Source organism: Nicotiana tomentosiformis, chromosome 4 (assembly GCF_000390325.3).
Source record: "Nicotiana tomentosiformis chromosome 4, ASM39032v3, whole genome shotgun sequence".
NCBI classification, from domain to species: Eukaryota; Viridiplantae; Streptophyta; class Magnoliopsida; order Solanales; family Solanaceae; genus Nicotiana; species Nicotiana tomentosiformis.
The window spans coordinates 115,549,401-115,570,381 of NC_090815.1; the positions used below are offsets into that span (position 1 = coordinate 115,549,401).

Consider the following 20,981-nt stretch of genomic DNA (forward strand, 5'->3'; position numbering starts at 1 on the left):
CTACCCTCGGACCCAAAAGAATCGAGGTCCCTACGTACCAAGGCAACCCGATTTAGCTTATCAGAGGATGGAACATTAGTTAGAAGAATGTTCGATGGCCCGATGGCAATATGTTTGGGACCAGGGGATACCGAATACATTTTGAGGGAAGTCCACGAAGGTATCTGTGGAAATCACTCGGGCGCCGAATCATTGGTTCAAAAAATAATCAGAGTCGGTTACTACTAGATCGACATGGGAAAAGACACGAAGGAGTTCGTTCAAAAATGCGATGGATGCCAAAGGCATGTTTCGATGATTCATCGAGCAAGAGAGGTGTTACATTCGGTCTTGCCACCATGGATGTTCATGAAATGGGCGATAGACATCATCGGCCCCCTTCCACGGGCGCCGGTAAGGCCCAATTTATTTTATTTATGACTGACTATTTTTCTAAATGGGTGAAAGCACATACATATGAAAAGGTCAGAGAAAAAGAAGTCATCGATTTTATCTGGGATCACATTATATGTCAATTCGGAATACCGGTCGAGATTGTGTGCGACAACGGAAAATAGTTTATTAGCAGCAAAGTAAGCAAGTTTCTTGAAGACCATAAGATCAAAAGGATCTTATCCACTCCTTACCACCCTAGTGGGAACGGAAAAACAGAATCCACCAACAAAACCATAATCCAAAACCTCAGAAAGAGATTGATCATCGCCAAAGGAAAATGGAAAGAAGTGCTACCTGAGGTCCTATGGGCATACCGTACAACATCGAAGTCCAGTATCGGATCCACATCATTTTCTTTGGTTTACGGCACCGAAGCTTTAATATCGGTCGAGATCAGAGAACCAAGCATCAGATTCCGACATGCAACAAGGGAATCGAATGACGAGGCTATGAGTACGAGCCTTGTAACGACTCAACTTGTTGTTTTAAGAACTTACGCCCCGTACAGTGACTTAAGGTCTCTATAAGCTTCAAAATATGTATTATGACCCACGTGTATGGTCGAGTTTGGTTTTCAGAAGATTCGAAATTTAAATTAAAGAAAAGAAAAATTCTCATTTTGAAGCTTAAATGGAAAGAGTTGACCAGAAGTTGACTTTTGAGCAAATGACCTCAGAATAAAATTTTTATGATGTCAATAGCTTCGTATGGCGATTTCGGAATTCGGCGTATGTCCGACTTGTGATTTGGAAGTCCGTAGGACAATTCGACGCATTTTGGCGAAAGTTAAAAAAATAGAAGATTTTTGGAAAACAAATCCTACTGAAGGGTGAATTTTTGGATAACGAGGTCGTATTTTGATTACGGAGATGGGAATAGCTCCACTACGTCATTTATGACTTGTGTGCAAAATTTGAAGTCATTCCGGATTGATTTGATACGTTTCGGCGCAAATTATAGAGGTTGGGAGATTTAAAAACTCAAAATTTGATTCGATGCGCGATTCGTAATTTTTGCGTTATTTGATATGGTTTGAAGCCTCGACTAAGTTCGTATTGTATTTTGGTACATGTTGGTAAAATTGGTTGAGGTCCTGGGGGCCTTGAGCGAGTTTCGGATGGTTAAACGGACCAAAATTTAGACTTGAAGGAGCTGTTGAAACTCTGCCACTAGTGTCATCGCATCTGCGATGAAATGGAGCGCAGATGCGCAATCGCAGAAGCGCAATCGCAGATGCGAAAGGAGCAGGCCTGGGCAGTGGTCGCAAGTGCGAAAATTATCCCGCACCTGCGAGACCGCAGAAGCGAAACTTCTCCGCAGGTGCGAGAGGTCAGTGGTCAGTGGGCATCGCCGAAGCAAGAACTTTTTTCGCAAAAGCGAGCATGCAGGTGTGGAAATTAGTCCGCAGAAGCGGAATCTGGGCACAACATTTAGGACCAAAAATGGTCATTTTGCCATTTTCGATTTGAGATTTTTGAGCTCGGTTTCTGGGCGATTTTAGAGTTCTTCACGACTTTGACTTGGGTAAGTGTTCTATATCCTAAAGTGATTGTATTTCATGAATCTATGATTATATTCATCGTTTAATTCGGATTTAATGGAGGAAAATCAAGATTTTTGTAAAATATTTCAAAAACAAAAATTTAAGATTTGGAAGTCGAGTTGTTATTGGAATTCGATAAAATTGGTATGGTTGAACTCGTATCGGAATGGGTGTTCGGATTTCATGAAAATTATGTCGGGTTCCGAGAGGCGGGTCCTGCGTTGACCTTTGTTGATTTTTGGAATAAAATTTTAAGTACGTATTATTATCCGGAATTGTTTCCGATGAATTTTGACAAAGTTATACAATTAATTTGGATAGATTTGAGCGTTCCGGAGGTCAATTCAAGCAAGACATCGGCATAACTTCAAAAAAAAAAAGAAGGTAAGTATCTTGCCTAACCTCGAGTGGGGGAATTACCCCTTAGGCATTGAGTCTTATGTGCAATTTATTTAATTGAAAACCATGTACGTGAGGTGACGAGTACGTACTTGGGTTATATATGCAAATTACATTGGTTAAAAATCTTTAGACGCCCTTATGTATTAAATGGGAAATTATTGGCACCTATTAAATTCTCTATTTGTCATGCCTAGATCCTTGTTTGTTGAAATTATTTTTACATGATGATTTGGTATAATTGCCACCTTGATTTTTATGTGAAATATTATTTTGTTGAGTTGTTAATTTCCGGATATTTTGTTAAGATTTTTGTGCACATTATGGTCGAGCCATGAGCTCCTTATTGTGGAAAATAAGGTATGGTTGATTTTTGTGGCAAGTTGTGATATTTGAGCACTTGATGTGTAATCTGTGATAATTGTAATATTTGAGCATTTGATGTGCAATCTATGCTATGTTGTAATATTTGAGCATTTGAGGTGCAGTTTATGAGATGTGATATTGGCACATTATATTGTGGGAGTTATGTTCGGGTGTTTGCACGAGGTTTCTGCCGTGCTATTGTTACTATTGATATTTGCACATGCGGCGTGACAAGGTGGGATATATATGTGTGTGTGTGTGTGTGTGTGTGTATGTGTATATATATATATATATATGGGTGTGGGTTGCACATGTGACGAGACAAGGTGGGAACATTATTGTGCACGTGTGGCGAGACAAGGCGGGCATTCACTTTACTATTGCACACGTGGTGAGACAAGGTGGGCTATGTCGGGGATTGATTTGTGATGGCCTGGGGGCATTGTTGATGTTGCATATTTAATTTTGGGACTACGATGCGGTACCTCGGGAGTACTCTTTTTGTTGATATTTTCTATGATTACACTTGCCTTTAGTTATTTTGTTTTTCCGTGATATGTAAATCCTTGTGTTCTTCCGCAATGTATTATTTGATTTTATTGTGTGTTTGTATTCCTTGTTGTAATGTGTTGGCTTTGGCTCTTGTACGAGACTCTGAGGATTTGTGTTTCCAGTTTTTACTAATTTTTAAGGTTAAGTTGTTTTTGAATAAAAGAAATTGTTAGATGCTTTAATTCTTATAAGTTTCACATCCAAATCAGCAACTATCAGGTGTTTCATTTTTATTAAAATGTTATTTTCTCCACCCAAATAATTTCTAAAATAAACTCATTCTTTTGTTGATTTCTAACTTGATTTAAATATTTTAAACTTACCTTATTGGGGATAAATTGATCATGTGGACCTTATATACATTGATATTATTGGCACGTGAGTAGTCCATGCAGTTGTGATAGAAACATGGGCACGAGGTGCCGTGGAAATATAAAGGTGGGTTGAGACCCGTATTTGATGATTATGAAATGAGGTGTCATAGGGTGACTTTTAAATTAAAGAATTTTATTTTAAAGATATTTATTCGAAAGAGTTTTATATTCGAAGGATACATATTTGAAGGAAATATATATTTGGAAGGTATTTTATTTGAAGGGTTCTTATGTGAAAGACTTGTTTAATTGGTTGTACTTGTGTTCTTTCTTATTTGTCGGAGCAATAGTTGTGGTGTTCTTGCTGCCTTATTGTTTATATCATTGTTATTTTTTCCGATTATTTTAGTATGATGCGGGTTATTTGTTTAGTGAGTGTCTTGACTGTACCTCGTCACTACTCCACTGAGGTTAGTCTAGATACTTACTGGGCACCACTGTGGTGTGCTCATTCTACACTTCTGCACATTTTTTTGTGTGCAGATCCATGTATGTTTCGTTAGTAGCTGTGCGGGTCGTTGCTGTGGAGACTCAAGGTAAACCTGTTTCTGCATTCGCAGGCTTCGGAATCACCTTCAAGTTTTCATTTTGCATTGTTTATTCTTAGTTCTGGACAGTTATATTTAGAAGCTTTCTAGCAAACACTCTGTAGAGCTTATGACTTGTACTGCCGGATTTTGGGAATTGTAAAACTTTAAGAGATTTCTATTGTAAATTGTTAGATATTGTTTAAATAATGTTGTTGCTTCAATTAATGTTAGGCTTACCTAGCCCTCAAGACTAAGTGTCATCACGATACCCAAATGGAGGGGATTTTGGGTTGTGACAAGCCTGGAACTATTAGATGAAAGACGCGAAGCCACCCTTGTCCGGTTGGCCGCCCAAAAACAGCGGATCGAGAGATATTATAATCGAAGGGACAAACTTCGATATTTCAATACTGGGGACTTAGTATTAAGAAAAGATACACTGAACACCTGAAACCTGAACGAAGGGAAATTGGGGCCGAACTAGGAACCAAATTATCGGGATCACCGAAAAAGTATCCTACAAGCTCGGAACAATGAATGGCGAGCAATTACCAAACAACTGGAATATATCTCACTTAAAACGATATTATTGCTAAGGTACGGCCCCAATTATTTCTTCTATTTTTCTTTTTTACATTTCAAATTGACACTTGCAGGCAACTTACAAAGGATGATACAAGATCCTAGGTTTGAAAGCATACGTTGCACTCTTTTTCCCTTGAACCGGTTTTGTCCCAAATGGGTTTTTCGACAAGGTTTTTAACGAGACAATAAGTAATCGTGCTAACTTAGAATGATCACGACAACATTCGAGGCCTCTCATCGGTCAACCTCGAACACTGGGGGGCAATATCCTTGGGTATGGGATTTTACAAGGCATTTTGTCTTCGTGATTGAAGGGCCTCGATCAACGGAATTTATTGTAAGGAGAAAACGGTCAAATAAACCGTGCCCGCTCAAATCACTCGAGCGCTGGCACAAAACGTGTATACATGTACAACTATTATGCATAGGAATAGAAAATGAGACTCTTCTTTGCATATAAATATCTCGTCTTCAAAAACGTCACTTGCATTTTTCAAGGAATTTCCTACACCTGATCCCCTAAAGATATCGAGCCCAAGGGCCACCTTAATCCGATTTCGAACATTCACTCCACTCGGGGACTATGGGTGTTGTCTAACTTAAAAGGCTAAGGCCGTTCCAAGTTAATAAAACTCGAGGGCATGAAGCCTATTTGGCAAGCCCGAATCTAAAGGCTAAGGCTATTCCGAGTTAAAGATACTCAAGGGCATAAAGCTTATTTGGCATTGGCCGAACTTAACGGCTAAGGCCATTCCGAGTTAATAACACTCGAGGGCATGAAGCTTATTTGGCATGCCCGAACTTAATGGCTAAGGCCATTCCGAGTTAATAACACTCGAGGGCATGAACCTTATTTGGCATACCCGAACTTAACGGCTAAGGCCATTTCGAGTTAATAATACTCGAGGGCATGAAGCTTATTTGGCATGCCCGAACATAACGGCTAAGGCCATTCCGAGTTAATAACACTCGAGGGCATGAAGCTTATTTGGCATTGCCTGAATTTAAAGGCTAAGGCCAGTCTGAGTTAATAAAACTCGAAGGCATGAAGCTTATTTGGCATTGCCCGAATTTAAAGGCTAAGTCCAGTCCGAGTTAATAAAACTCGAGGGCATGAAGCTTATTTGGTATTTCCTGAATTAAAGGCTAAGGCCATTACGAGTTAAAAATATTCGAGGACATGAAACTTATTTGGCATTGCCGGTTCTAAAGATTACCCTCGGCAAGGCTATAAAATTAAAATATTTCAGGGGAAAATTATCGGTAACACCGAACCCCTACAAAGCCTTAACCCAAAAAGGCGATAAACGCAAGGTTTGTTCGAACCTTCGAACACAACCTAATTATTTCATGCTAAGTCATCTCGACCTTTGTGAAAATAAATAATAAAGCAAAGAAGAAATTTGAAAGCTATGAAAGAGGCCTTATATATATATATATATATATATATATATATATATATATATATATATATATATATATATATATATATACAAATATTTTTTACAAAGGCTGAATAATCCCGTTACATGTCATATACAAAGGCTAAATTGCCTCAACAAAAGAAACAATACAAAATTTGAACGGCCTAATCTTCACCGAGGGCTGCGTCATCGCCTTCGGAGTCTCCCTCGCCACCGGACTCGCCCTACTCTTCAGACGCATCGGAATCCTCCTCGGGAAAAGCTAGCCTTCGAGCATTGGCTTCGCATGTCTTGGCGTTCTCAATTTCGTTCAATATGTCGAAATTCTAGGCATGGACTCCCTCGAGGGTCTTCCTTCAGGATTCCCACCACACATGCTTCACCATACTTTTTGCCTCCTCCTGTATAGCGTCAGCATCAACTTTGAGCTGGGACACCTTTTTATTAGCTTCATTTCGGGCCGTAATGACTTCTAACTTGGCAGCCTCGAGCTCCTTGGCCAGATTCTCTTGGCCAAAAATAGCTAAACTCAGCTAATATTGGAGTACCTCGATTGTTTTGGCTTGCGCTAAGTTCTTCTCATTTGCAGCCCGAAGCTAAACCTCAACAGAAGCCAATTGTGCCAGGGCAGTTTCTTTTTCCGAGGCCAGACTGTCCATATTTTTCTTCTATTTTTCGGCCTCGGCCTTCACCGCATCCACCTCTGCTTGAAGCTGCCCGACCTGGTCGAGTCTCTTTTGAGCCTATAGTTTCGGGTCGTTAGCCAAAGTATCTGAATCATCATTGCTAAGATCTAATATTTGTATTACCTGCTCGAGCAAACTGGCATGCTCCTTCCGAGCCGGTTCTAACTCGGCCTGAAGCTTCTTACTAAGAAGCTTGTAATTATCCTTCTTCTCGGCAAGACCCGAGTCTCGGCCTCGTGACACTTGGACTCCTCCTGGTATCGGAGAAAGGCCTCATGATGAAGCACCGAGGCCTGCAAACACGAAATAAGATGTTAGGATTATTCACTATTGAATCTAAGTATATAACAAAAGGGATATGCAAAATTATCCGATTCAGCGCCTGTTGAGCTTCATTGAAAAGGCAGGGTGCCTCTACCTCGTTCATTTTTATTTGATCCTCTTTGGTCACCAAGCACTGAAGGTAACTAGCAATTCCCACCTGGGCGAAAAGAACCCGGGCGTCCTACGGGATAGACATATAAATTGCCCGCCTCCGAGTAAGATCAACACTCGGAGTAGGGAACTGTTTCACAATTTTGGGCTCGAAGAGCACCCGCTAGCTCCCGGGGACGGTATCTTCCTTGGTACCGGTAGGTCACCTAAACCGGTAACAACCTCTAAAGCAGTGGAATCTAGGTCGTCAAAAATATTATGGAGAGAATCAGCTACTCCTTGGGCCCTTTCGCCGAGGTTACCTTTCAACACCGGGGTCTCGTTTATCATAGAAGTTGTAAATGAAGGCGACCCAGAAAGGTCAATCATCCCAAGCGCCTCTTTGGGTACGTTATCTTCTGACCGGGATATACCAGTCATATTTTCTTTCTCTACGTCACTGGCTCGGGCTAAATCGGTCTCGACCCTCTCGGAGACTTCAGCCACTGTTTCTTCTACGGCCTCCACAACTCGAGGCATTTCGGAGTCGATTCTCATGCGGTCCACTAACTCAGAATTTTCTTCTTCCTCAGACTTATCCCTCAAACGATTGAGTAAGTCCGATGAAAGTTCTCAAGCGCTGGTTTTCTTAGGGTTCTGTGCAGGTCACTTCCTCGGTCTTTTCCTTTCAGGGGCAGAGGGACTCAGAGCTTTTCTTTTCTTCTTCTCTTTGCGCTATTTCGAAGCAGGGGACTGGCGTGTATATCATCGTCAGCTGATGGAGGCCTCATCTCGATGTCCTTTCCTAAACATACAAAATGAAAATATAACGGATCAAAGATTGATGATGAAAAAATGAGATCAAATGTATTATTAGGGAAAGAGCCTTACCATGATTACGGGCCTCTCATCGACCCTTCAAGAGCTCACGCCATAAGAGTTCAGAATAAGGTCTTTGTGTCGCAATGCCCTCGACCCACTCTTTAAGTTCGGGAACGGGGTTCGGCATCTGGGCAACAACTGAATCACATAACATCAATGAGAAACCAAACGGAATGAAAAGCAATAAAAGGAATACCGAAGGCAAAGCTAAACTTACGTTTCATGTTCCATTTCTCCGGGAACGACATGTACGCAGTTGAGATTAAGTCCAAGGTCCTCATTCGAACAAATCTACCAAACCAGTCTCGGTCCTCGTCGATACTCGAGAACAAGGTCTTAGTGGCTCGGCGTGCAAGCTTAATTAACCCTTCTTGGTAAAGTCGAGGGCTATACATGTGCATGAGATGGTCGATGGTGAATGGACATTCCTCGAACTTGCTCACAAAGAATCAAAGAAGAATAACGATCCTCTAAAATGAAGGATGTATCTGCCCGAGCGTCACATCATACCTTTTGCAAAAGGCTATGATAACCGGGTCTAGAGGACCCAACATGAAAGGGTAAGTATAAACACTTAAGAAACCCTCCACGTATGTGATCGTACATATGTACCTCGAGACCGGTTCGCATCGACCCGGTACCATGGGCGTGTTCTCAACCTTAAAATCAGCCGCAGTAGGTCACCCAATAGGGATGTATGATCTCAGAGGGGGTTCCTCAGTAGCAGCGTGAGGAGCGATTTCAGAAGGTTTTGAAGAAGAAGGTGTTTCTTTTTAAGGAACAGACTTTGAAGTTTTTGCCATTTTTATAAAAAATGAAGAAATAGATTGTTGATAAGGGGAAGCTTCGAGGTTGGTAATGAGAAAACCAGAAGATGAAGAAGATAAAGTTCTTAGAACGCAAGAAGGATTTGAGCGCAAATGTTCTAACAAATAGATTAAAGGGTATTTATAGGCTTCTCAAGCGGCGGTTCATCTCCCGAGGTAGCCGACCGCCAACTGACATACATTTCATGCCTCAAAGACTAGACTGATGGGACGTTTTCACTATTCTTATCACCTACATCATATACCCATCGTCATGATTTATCGAAGTAAGGACCAAGGGTACATATCATTTTTAATCGCTTACTCTCCAAAAAATGAGGGGACTATCTGTATACGGGTAGAACCGAGCTCTATGCTTGATCGAGAAATCTGGAACAATAGGTCAAGGCTAGGTACCTACATAAGAGATCGAAGTTATAGATGTAACTGAGCTCGATATCGAGGATCGAAGTTCGAACAAGACCATCAGTTTTGCCCTCGAGTTTATCGGGGGCACGACCAACCCCGCTTCTAACGACCTCGTAGAAAAGCTTTGCCAACTCACACGACAAGTATCCGTGATTCTCGCCATTGACCAATCATTACGGCGGAAATTACGGGATTACGTCAAAAAGGGAGCCAACGGTCTACATAATTTCTTATAAAATAATGTCTTAAAGGTTTCATCTCCCCGTATATATAAAGGGAATGGAGTAATTCATTGGACTCATTGTAACATACTTAAGAGAACAAGATATTATTTTTTCCAGCTTTGTTCATATTATTCTGGCTTCAATAATATCACATCTAAATTCGAAGAAAATCAACCTTGCGAGGCTTAAGTTGTTCAATCTGCATAGTTTGCATTTATTTTTCTACTTATTCTTTCATATTAAATCTTATTTCTCAATTCGTATCAAATTAGATCACAGATCCTTAAAACCGCGTATAAATTCAATTGTTATCCGATTTTAGGGGTAAACAAGGGAACAAGGAAAAATAAAAATGGCTTTGCATTATTAGTTATTACGAGTGAAATGAGGGTTAAACCTGGAACTTGGGCCTGGCAAGGAGCACTTTGACCATGACACATATAGCCACATTATGACGTAGGGTACCACTCTTTAATTTATATTTTTTTTTTACATGAAATACTAGTGCGTACATGAAATTCTACTTGAGTGATCGGATGTCATACTACCCCTCGCTTTTACATAGATCCGCCTGGGAGTAAGAGGATTGAATAAGATAGTAGAAATAGCGCGATATAGCCACTTTTTAAGTGGTATTTATTTTTTAGCCAGTATTTTTAATGTTGAGCAAAAATAGCCACTACTCTATTAAAATTGATACGAAAAATCTTTTTTTACCCTTTCTTCATGAGTGATGTGTAAATATTAAGGACACTATGTCTTTAACATTTACATTGCACACATGAAGTTAAGGACACCATATCCTTAACATTTACACTGCACACATGATGTTAAGGACACCATGTCCTTAATATTTACATTGCACATATGAAGTTAAGGACATGATGTCCTAAAGTTTAACAACAGAAGTTGCAAATACAAGTTAATGATATTATGTCCTTAACATTTACACTGCACACATGAAGTTAAGGACATCATGTCCTTAACATTTATACAACACATATGAAGCTAAGGATACCATGTCCTTAACATTTACACTGCACATATGAAGTTAAGAACATTATGTCCTTAACATTTATATTGCACACATGAAGTTAAGGACATCATGTCCTTAACATTTACACTGGACATATGAAGTTAAGGACACCACGTCCTTAACATTTACACTGCACATATGAAGTTAAGGACATGATGTCCTAAAGTTTAACAACAGGATGTGCAAATACAAGTTAAGGACATTATGTCTTTAACATTTACATTGCATACATGAAGTTAAGGACAACATGTCCTTAACATTTACACTATACATATGAAATTAAGGACATGATGTCCTAAAGTTTAACAACCGAAGTTGCAAATACAAGTTAATGATATTATGTCCTTAACATTTACATTGCACACATGAAGTTAAGGACACCATGTCCTTAACATTTACACTGCACATATGAAGTTAAGGACATTATGTCCTTAACATTTACATTGCACGCATGAAGTTAAGGACACCATGTCCTTAACATTTACACTGCACATATGAAGTTAAGGACACCACGTCCTTAATATTTACATTGCACATATGAAGTTAAGGACATGATGTCCTAAAGTTTAACAACAGGATGTGCAAATACAAGTTAAGGACATTATGTCTTTAACATTTACATTGCATACATGAAGTTAAGGACAACATGTCCTTAACATTTACACTATACATATGAAGTTAAGGACATGATATCCTAAAGTTTAACAACCGAAGTTGCAAATACAAGTTAATGATATTATGTCCTTAACATTTACATTGCACACATGAAGTTAAGGACACCATGTTCTTTACATTTACACTGCACATATGAAGTTAAGGACATGATGTCCTAAATGTTAGCAGCAGAAGGTGCAAATACATAACACTTTGTCCTAAATATTTACACAACATTCATGAAGTTAAGGACAACATGTCCTTAATATTTACACAACACATATGTCTAGCACAAGGGGTATTTTTGTCCGGCGAATAAAAATTTATTAAGCACTGGTTAAAGAATAAATACTTTTAAAACAGTTACTAAAAAGTAAAGATATTTCTAATCAGTGGCTATCTGTGCATTTCTCCCAATAAGATAGGTGTGAACATTTTGACAAAAACTGATGGTTCAGCCCAATCGATAGGAAATTAAATAGCTTGAACACATTATGACTAGTGTGTTTGTTAAATGTCGGACGCTTATAGAACCAAATTCCTTAAAAAGAGGACCACACTTTTCCAATTTTTACTAAAAATAAATAGATCAATAAAATTGTAGAGTAGCTAACAAATCGCAATTCGCAATTCGCAATTCTCCCTCAGCAAGCATACACGTAAGTGATTATTCAAAATTCAACTTTAGGACTTAAAAGTTCTAGATTTAGCATTATTCCTATATCCGTAGTCGTTAACTAATTGAATGAAAGAAATGCATATTAGTTAACGTAATGTATTTTCTACATTCCAAAACAAATAAGCAAAATTTGAAATTCGTTAGGTTGACTTTTTTTATTCTTTTGTTCAAAAGTGCCAAGAGACGTTTTTCTGCCTGTTCGAGACTCTATTATCGTCTTCTATTTGAGAAAAATTCTCAACATCTCATCTTTGGTTTTCATCGTATACACCCACACTTTCCAGAAAAAGTCATCAATAAAGGTTACAAAATAGTGTTTCCCACCTAATGAAGGTGTTTTGGAAGCACCCCAAACATCAGAGTGAACATAATCCAAAATACCTTTAGTATTATAGATAGGTATTCCAAATTTAACCCTTGTCTGTTTGCTCACAAAACTCTAAATTGTAAGTCTTTACTCCTTTGAACAATCCTTGATCTGATAAAATTTTCAAGGATTTTCCTCCAGCATGTCCTAAGCGCATGTGCCATAGCTTGGTCGCTTTTGCCTCCTTGTCATCACTGGATGTCATTGTCACTATCCTAATAAGTGTACTACCGTGATAGTTGTACATGTTATTGTTTCTCCGAATTCCCTTCATTACCATCAATACACCTGAGCATATTCTCATGACCTCATTTTCTCCAATGACTTTGAACCCCTTTGACTCAAGGGCTCCCACATAAATGAGATTTTTTCGTTAAATCTGGTACGTATCGAACATCTATTAATGTTCTTATCAATCCATCATGGTTCCTTAATTGGATTGAACCAATACCATATGTGCTAAGAGGATTATTATTTGCGGTGTAAATAACTCCACATTCTCCTTCTTGAAAATCAACGAACCAGTCCCGGTTGGGATACATATGATAGCTACAAGCTGAGTCCATCAGCCGTATATCAGATGGTTTGAATGGCTCTATTGTAACTAATGAGAAATTAGAGTCGTCACAATCAGCTACATTTGAATCCATGACAGTCTTCCCATTGTTAGGTTTGGCCTTGTTTTTCAACGTTGGGCAGTCTTTCTTCCAGTACCCATTTTCTCGGCAAAAGGCGTATTCATCTTTGTTTGGTCTGGATCTTGGCTTGGATCTTCCTATCTTCGTTCTCATATGATTTTGAGAACGACCTCTCACGACCAGTGCTTCTCCTTCTCCACTCTTTTGTTTTTCTCTCTTTCTTTGTTCATAATTGTACAAGGCAGAACAAACTTCTTTGAGAGATACTTCATCATTCCCATGAAGTAGAGTAGTTTCGAAGTGCTCGTACTCATCGGGAAGTGAAATTAATAACATTAAGTCCATATATCCATCATTAAAAGTCACGTCCAAGTTCTGCAAATATGTCGCCAACTTATTAAAGCTAGTGATATGATCATTCATTGTTGTATCAGGAACATAAGTGAAGCTTAACAGTCTTTTTTTCATGTAAAGTTTATTCTGACTGTTTTTCTTCAAGAATTTATCCTCCGATGCGTTTCATATTTTACTTGCAGGAGTTTCTTTTGTGTATGGATACTTTTGTTCTCTTGCAAGGTAAGATCGAATGGTACCACAAGCAACGCGGTTGATAATCTTCTAATCTTCTTCTCCTATATTATTTGATTTCTTTTCTTCTATGGCAATATCTAGCCCTTGCTGAAAAAGGACATCAAGAACCTCAGCCTGTCACATCACGAAATATCATGACCCTTCAAAAATTTCAACTGCAAATTTCGCATTAGACATATTTCTTGTCATAAGCGAAGATGCCAACGACGTATTACTGACACCCGATGTGTACTCTTCATTTTTCTTTTCTCCCATTTTTGCTACATATACTATTTATTTGCTAATACTATAGAACACCAAAGTAATTCTTTATTGATGTGGAAGTCCAGACTATGCTGCAACCACAGAGCATACTCAGATAGAACCTTGGCTCTAATACCAATTGTTACGGAAGCCGAATATATAGAGTGATTAAATCACAACTACTATATCTAAATGTAGCTAACAAATAGTAAATGAGACAATAAAAAAGAACACCAGGAGTTTACGAGGTTCGACTAAAATTGATTTTCTACCTAGTCCTCGGACACAATCTACTCAAACTTTATTTCACTCCAAAAATACAAGTGAAATACTACAAGAGAGAAAGAATGCTCAAATGCCTTAGGAGATAAGAAGGCAAGTGAAAGGTGTTTACAAATTAACAAAACCCCTGCTATTTATATAAGGGAAATAACCTTAATAATGTCATGCATGACATCACATAAAGTGTGATCATGCAATGTAAATGCATAAAAAATGCATATACCAATTTCCTCCTAAAATGAGGCTTCCAAATATTCACATTAGTCTTGTCAAATTTAACAATAATCCCTTCAGATTGAGCTCCAATGTCTCAGTTCTTGGAGCTTAAATTCTAATGTCCACGAAAGATTTGAGTACTTCTCTACTCTTCAATTATTTGTCCACGAATGAACGCCCTAACGTTAAGAATTCCTAATACCATACTCTTCAATTATTTGTCCACGAATGAACGCCCTAACGTTAAGAAATCCTAATACCAACAACAACATACCTAGTGTGTCCCCACATGTGAGGTCTGGGAGGATAGGATGTACGCAGACCTTACGCCTACCTTGTGTAAGTTAAAGAAGTGTTTTCGATAGACCCTCAGCTCCACATGAAAACATCAAAATCAGATGCAAATTTAAAAATCAAAATCTAGATCTTCTAAATGGAAGAATCAAGAATATACCAGGTTTAGGTGTCACATCAGAAGAACATGAAAGACTGAGTGACAGACTTGAACAATAACAAGTGAAGTACCGAAGGAACTTTGAAAGATTGCTGAAGGTGATAATTGACGACCTACGAGTGATTTTATTGTGTGCCTCACACAACTGACATTAGTTGTGTGAGGCCTCTTTTTATCACATATTTATGGACCCATAATCTTACACATTTGAGTCCACAAAATTCTGGAACCACAAAATTGTGAGACGAAAAAGAGGCAAATTTCTAACACTACAGACTGTACACAACAAAAGTTACCACCACTTAACTCAAATTTCATCTAGTTATAATAATCTACAAAACTACGAATCTATGATGCATAGGAATCGCCCTCATCTTTGTATAACCAGTTCTGCTACTAAATCTGTGTGAGCTTAGATGATAACCAGATGTTACAAGTAAGCTCTGAATTGTGTCATTAAAATGCACAATGACTCAATCACACCAATGAGAAACTCAGGTCATCGGTTGATCTACATATCTCTGCTTCAATGGCTTCATTTAGATCCTTCTGTTTTCCTTCAGCAGCTGCCACACAGTCCTGAAATCTGAAGCAGCTAATAAGAGGGTCATTTGTTCATGAAGGAATAGACAACAGTGGGTCCCACACCACGGAAACCTCTCCGAACAAGGTTCTTACTGATCACGTCTGTTTTTGAGGTCTTTACCACAACTTGACGAGGATATTGGAATCTGCCACCTATAGGCTTGTGGTTCATAAAGTTCCAGGATATACTTGTCAAATGACCCAAAATCATCTATGATCTGACACAAGCAAAACCTGCACAAATTTAGTTGCAATAGCTAGTGAAATACTTTAAGAGCTAGAAGTCTTTGACTCTATAACAGTTTTATTAGCCATTGTACCTCTAAATTAGTTAGTACACGAGTGCAAATATAGTCGAGGTAGGCATTTACGAAAGCTAACTGAATAAAGAGCAAAGGATATACCTTCGACACTTGACGAGCATTTTCAATGACTGCTCGCAGTTTAAAGCTTTGATAACAGTGAGCATGGTGTATTTGCGGGTGCTAAAATTTACTTTTCATTCAATTTTACCACTGCTATAGGATCAAAATCTGTAAATACTTCTCTGCACCAAGAAATATTTTTGTTAAAGAGAAGATTTGTTATGTTGAGGAGTAGATTAGTCTAGAGAAGAAGAGAGAAGAACTACTGCCTTTTGGAGAATAAGTAAAACTACACTGCCAAAGAAAAGAAATTACCAACACGAGTACCTGAATATATGTCTTTTGCTAAGAATGGAAGGCCAAGTGAGTTCGGCCAAAGCTCCGCAAAGAACAAGGAGTTCAAATGATCTCCTGAACGAATACAAGAATTAGCATCAGTATTTTGTGAAGGATTCTCTAAACAATAATCTGGCAACTTACTTGTCATCATGTACTGGAATTCCCCATTCTTCATCATGGAAATTTGCGTAAGATGGATCTGATTTAAAAGAGAGGCAGTCTAAAAAATTAAAAGTTCAAGGTTCCAGCATAAGAGATAATATACATAATGTAACTATACTTTAGGCTACAAATATTATCCCCAAATGTTGGATATCTAGCTCTTCACAACCAAGCCAATATTACGCCTTAATGATATTCTCTGAGAACCAGCTTTCATAAGGAAAGGTTTTACTATTGCAAATACAACTGTCCCTCACACTTCCTGCCTGTCGAGAGAGTGGGGGTAAATTTGCCTCATTTGCTGAATGAGGATGCATCTGAGCATAATGTGAGCTATAATTTTCATCACATTCAAGTTCTAACAAGCATGACTAAAGCGACAAAAACCAATAACCATTTCAAAAATACATAACGGGTGCTGAAAAAATTTACTGATCCAGCAATGTCATGTCATGTACCTGAATCTGACAGCAGAATGTGTAGACACAAGCCTTGCTGAATGCAGAACTTGAATATTTTGGTCTATTTTTTCTGTCATAATCTTCTGATCATTACGTAGCTCTGCAGTGTGGAAAAACAGTCTATTTACTAAACTGCTGCTGAAACATGAGTAGTTCTGGAAACAATTACAAGAAATTATACAACATGACACATGGTGGATTTCTGACGTTGCAGCAATCTATGTGCAAAACATGACATGCTTCTATAGAATAATGATATAAGAAAAACAGCAGTAATTCTTCCTTAAACTATGTGCTAGGATGATATATATGACAAGCAAATACCTCGTGTTCATTGTACAACTGGCAGTCTACCAGATAGATTAGAAAACTCAAATGATAACTTTAGGTACCTGATCAAACAACACCTTATACCATTCATGTTACAAAACTAGAAAGTGAGATCATAGAACCTCTCCTCGATCACCAGAAACAAAACAGTTTAGATGTTAATGCGAGTTGAAGTTGCAAATTGAGGCAAAATTTGACAGGCCGAAATATAAGCGCGAGAACAGATTGGTGAGAAGCAAAAAATTAATGTACCTGCATTATTGCCTGAGAGGCAAACCATAACAAGAAATAGATAGAATATGACAGTACACATAACTTAAGTCACTATGTTCTTTTATATCCGGAACAGAATATTACACTCCCTCAACATGAAGTCGAAAAGAAAAGGTTCAAAAAAGTGAAGAACAAAAAACTCAAGAAACTACAATAGAATAAGCTGGTCCCAACATCAATCATCAACCTCTTCCCTGATTTCCCTTACAAGTTCTTCCTTGTACTCTTCAAATGAACCAGGGAACTTTTCAACAGTTCCATTCTCAACTACCCAAATTTCACTTCTTTCTTCATCGTCACAAACCCTTGATATGAGCCTCGAGTCATGACTGACTAACACAACTCCACCTGTGAATTCATCAAGTGCATCTGCTAAAGCATCAATACTCTGCATATCCAAATGGTTTGTTGGCTCATCCAATAGCAAGATGTGAGGCTTCGACATGGAAATGGATGTAAATACAACTCTAGCCTTTTGTCCTCCAGACAACTTTAAAATGGGGGTAAGATGGTTATGGCTGGGAAGTCCGAATTTTCCTAGCTTTGCACGAACAGCTTCTTGCTTACTAGGTCCCTCCTGATCTGGGTGAAGACGGAGCAGGTACTGGACAGGTGTTTCATCCATTGTGAGAAGATCAACAAAATGCTGTGAGTACCGCCCAATCCTCAACTTTTGACTCCTGCGGACTTCACCTTCTGTAGGAACTAAATCACCTGCCAAGAGGTTAAGCAAGGTCGATTTGCCTGCTCCATTGGGCCCGACAATAGCAACTCGGGTTCCCATATCAATTCCAACATCAACATCAGAGAGCCTAAAGTCTGGTCGATTAGGGTAACTGAAGCTGACCTCAATTAGCTGAAGAAGAGGAGGTGTCAGTTCAGTAGGCTCAGGGAAGTGGAACTCTACGGTGTAGTCCCTCCACTTCTGAGGGGCTTCAGGTGGAGTTTCATCTTCATCAACTCTATCCTTGCCCTTTTTCTTTGATTCTTTGGCGGCTACAAATTTGGCTCGATCTTTTACCTTCTCCTGTTGTGCTCGATTTCCAGATCTCTTGGCAGCTTTTAGCTGCTTATCATAAATCTCAAACTTCTTGTTCATCTCTTTGCGACGTTGTTCATATCCACTTTCAAAACCATCAAAGTTACCCCGATAGAAGTGCAGTTTCAAATCATGGAGATGAATAATCTCATTGCAAACAGTGTTCAGAAAGTCTCGATCATGTGAAACAACAACCAGAGTTTTCTTCCATCTGCACAGGTACTCCTCTAACCATAGTACAGCCCGAAGGTCAAGATGATTAGTAGGTTCATCCAACAGCAATAGAGTAGGCTGAACAAAAAGAGCCCGTGCTAGAGAAATTCTCATCCTCCAACCACCACTAAAAGACCGGGTAGCACGACCCTGCATTTCCTTGGTGAAACCAAGTCCAGCAAGAATTTTCGATGCTTGGGCCTCAGCAGCATCTGATCCCATCAGCTGCAACCTTTCATACAGCTCAGATAGTTTTTCTCCAACGTCATCATCCCCATCAGCATCATCTTCATTCTCACCAACAGATGCAGCAGCATTCTGTAAAGATGCAGCCTCTTCTCGGAGCTTGATGAGTTCCTCGTTAGCTGAAACAACGGCTTCAAGGGCTGTCCTATCATCACCAACTATCTCTTGTTCAACCAAGAGTACATCAATGTTTTTTGGTACAGGAATCTTCCTCCAAGCAAGGAGCTTTAGTAGAGTGGACTTGCCCATTCCATTGGGACCAACTAAACCATATCTCTTTCCATGAGATATCTTTACTGATGTGTTCTTTAAAAGTTCTTTGCCACGAGCTGCTACAGAGAAATTCTCTATAGTTATATCCTTGACATTTGCATCAGCATCATCTTGACCTTCAAGAACAGACGCCCTGCTACCGATAACAACAGTAAAAGCATCATGATCATCCTTAAGAGCCTCCTTTTTGGCCACCTCAGCTGCCTGAAAAGCAAGCACGTCCTTCTTTTCGCGTTTCTTCAGCTCTTTATGACTTATGGTGGTATCGAGTGGACCTGTTTCATTCCTTTTATGCCTTCTCAGTTCTTCCTCTTCTTCAGGGAGATGCTCTTCTTCCTCATTATCAGAAGGAGGAAGATCAATACCATCAGTGTAAGCTGACGCTTTTGGAGCTGCTTTAGGCTTGGCCTTATTAGCACCAATTACCGAAGATCCTTTGCTGGGCTTCTCAGGTTTCTGGTCCATGCTGGCAAGCATGGCAGAGACAGAAAGCTTTTCCTTTTTCCCTTCTTTGGAGCCATCTTTGCTGCTTCCCTTAGCCTTCCCACTTACACCAGCCTCGACTGTTTTTTTCTTCCCCATTGTATTTAAAATCTGTTGTAACCAAAGAGAGCAATTAGAAAATGTGAACAAATAGATAGTCAGTACACCAGTCAGCTCAGCCAACTGACCATGAAACAACAAATCCAGAATAGTAATGAAGAGGCTTCGCATAAAAGACTGCTATTTTTAGTGCTCTTTCTATCGATTGATTAGAAATGCTTGGATTCAATTTTTAATTAAACATTAGGACCATTGCATAGCTCAGCTCAGATAACAGGAATCAACAATTATCCTTAAAGCACTTTCATACCAAGAACTGAAAACCCAGAAATCAGATCTTTTTCTTTTTATTAAAAAAAAGTAACCAATTTCTGGGCTTATCCTGTTCTATATTTGCCCAACTCATAGTTCTCTATTCAGCAGCTAAAAATACCAATATTATTATAAATATCTCATCTTTTGTAACTTTTCAAAGGAAAATCTACCAGAAAGCAATATTTACTCGTATTTCGGGAATAATAAAAACTCATTTTAATAGCGCTATTCATAAGTAATTTTTCAACTTGTTGAGACAGAATCTAATAGTTCAACAGAAATTATCAGTAACACTCAAACACAGATTATAGCATATGCCTTTATTCATACAGCGAATCGAAATCCATATCACTGAAATCCTAATTTACAAAGTGGAATTAATAAGATTCGGTTTTAAAAAGTTAAAAACTGTAAAACGGGGATGTATACATAACAGAGAATAACAAACTTACGAATTCGAATTCGCAGGAAAAGGGGATATCGCCGCCGAGGAGTTCGCCGGAGATATAAACAAAGGTCGCAGACTTTAGAGAGAGTGGTGAAAGATTCACAAAATCCTAAATAACAAGGAATTAATCGGTTAATTTTTTAAAAAAAGATTCCTAAACTTAAAAGGAGTTCAAAGTGCTGAAAGTTTCGTACACTAATTTTTTTCCGTGTTACGAATCAAAAATTAAAAACTCTTAAACCTAAAAGGAATTAAAAGTACTCAAAAGTCTTAACTAAATTACATAAGTTTTTTAAACAATCAATTGGTTAAAAAACACTTCACGAAAGCTGTGGTTTTTCTTTGTTATTACTTTGCTTCTGCAAATTTATTATGATATTATATAGGTCAAATAAGAAAAGATTTAATATATAAAATATAGTTTATTTTGAATTTTTAAATATTAAAAAAATAATTAAATGACTATTCACATTCCTAAATATTAAAAAAATAATAAAAATGATCATTTTGTCTAATATGAAATCTATTTCTAAATGGTAAAAAAGACGAATAATATTTAACTAAGAAACTTCGTATTTTT

The 20,981-nt window shown here is 38.5% G+C and overlaps 2 protein-coding genes across 2 annotated transcripts; both read right to left on the reverse strand.

Moving 5' to 3' along the window:
- Positions 1–13,641: 13,641 nt before the first annotated feature.
- On the reverse strand, positions 13,642–17,309 carry LOC104087655 (uncharacterized). Its single transcript, XM_070201639.1, has 9 exons — positions 17,304–17,309; positions 16,719–16,876; positions 16,505–16,593; positions 16,240–16,297; positions 16,087–16,170; positions 15,891–15,941; positions 15,488–15,628; positions 15,293–15,404; positions 13,642–13,728 (listed from the first exon to the last, which is right to left on the reverse strand). The coding sequence occupies exons 1-9, from the start codon at positions 17,307–17,309 to the stop codon at positions 13,642–13,644; spliced, it is 786 nt and encodes a 261-aa protein (XP_070057740.1).
- Positions 17,281–20,616, reverse strand: LOC104087654 (ABC transporter F family member 4-like). Its single transcript, XM_009592194.3, has 2 exons — positions 20,406–20,616; positions 17,281–19,689 (listed from the first exon to the last, which is right to left on the reverse strand). The coding sequence occupies exon 2, from the start codon at positions 19,675–19,677 to the stop codon at positions 17,500–17,502; it is 2,178 nt and encodes a 725-aa protein (XP_009590489.1). The 5' UTR covers positions 19,678–19,689; positions 20,406–20,616; the 3' UTR covers positions 17,281–17,499.
- Between the last annotated feature and the right edge of the window lie 365 nt (positions 20,617–20,981).

Excerpts from the sequence above, each read along its gene's own strand:
- LOC104087654 (XM_009592194.3), bottom strand. The coding sequence starts at position 19,677 with ATGGGGAAGAAAAAAACAGTCGAGGCTGGTGTAAGTGGGAAGGCTAAG.
- LOC104087655 (XM_070201639.1), bottom strand. Across the intron at positions 15,629-15,890 it reads GTGGTAAAATTGAATGAAAA|GTTTTGCTTGTGTCAGATCA; the intron begins GTAAATTTTAGC and ends AAATTTGTGCAG. Across the intron at positions 13,729-15,292 it reads ATGACCTGAGTTTCTCATTG|GCTGAGGTTCTTGATGTCCT; the intron begins GTGTGATTGAGT and ends GTGATGTGACAG.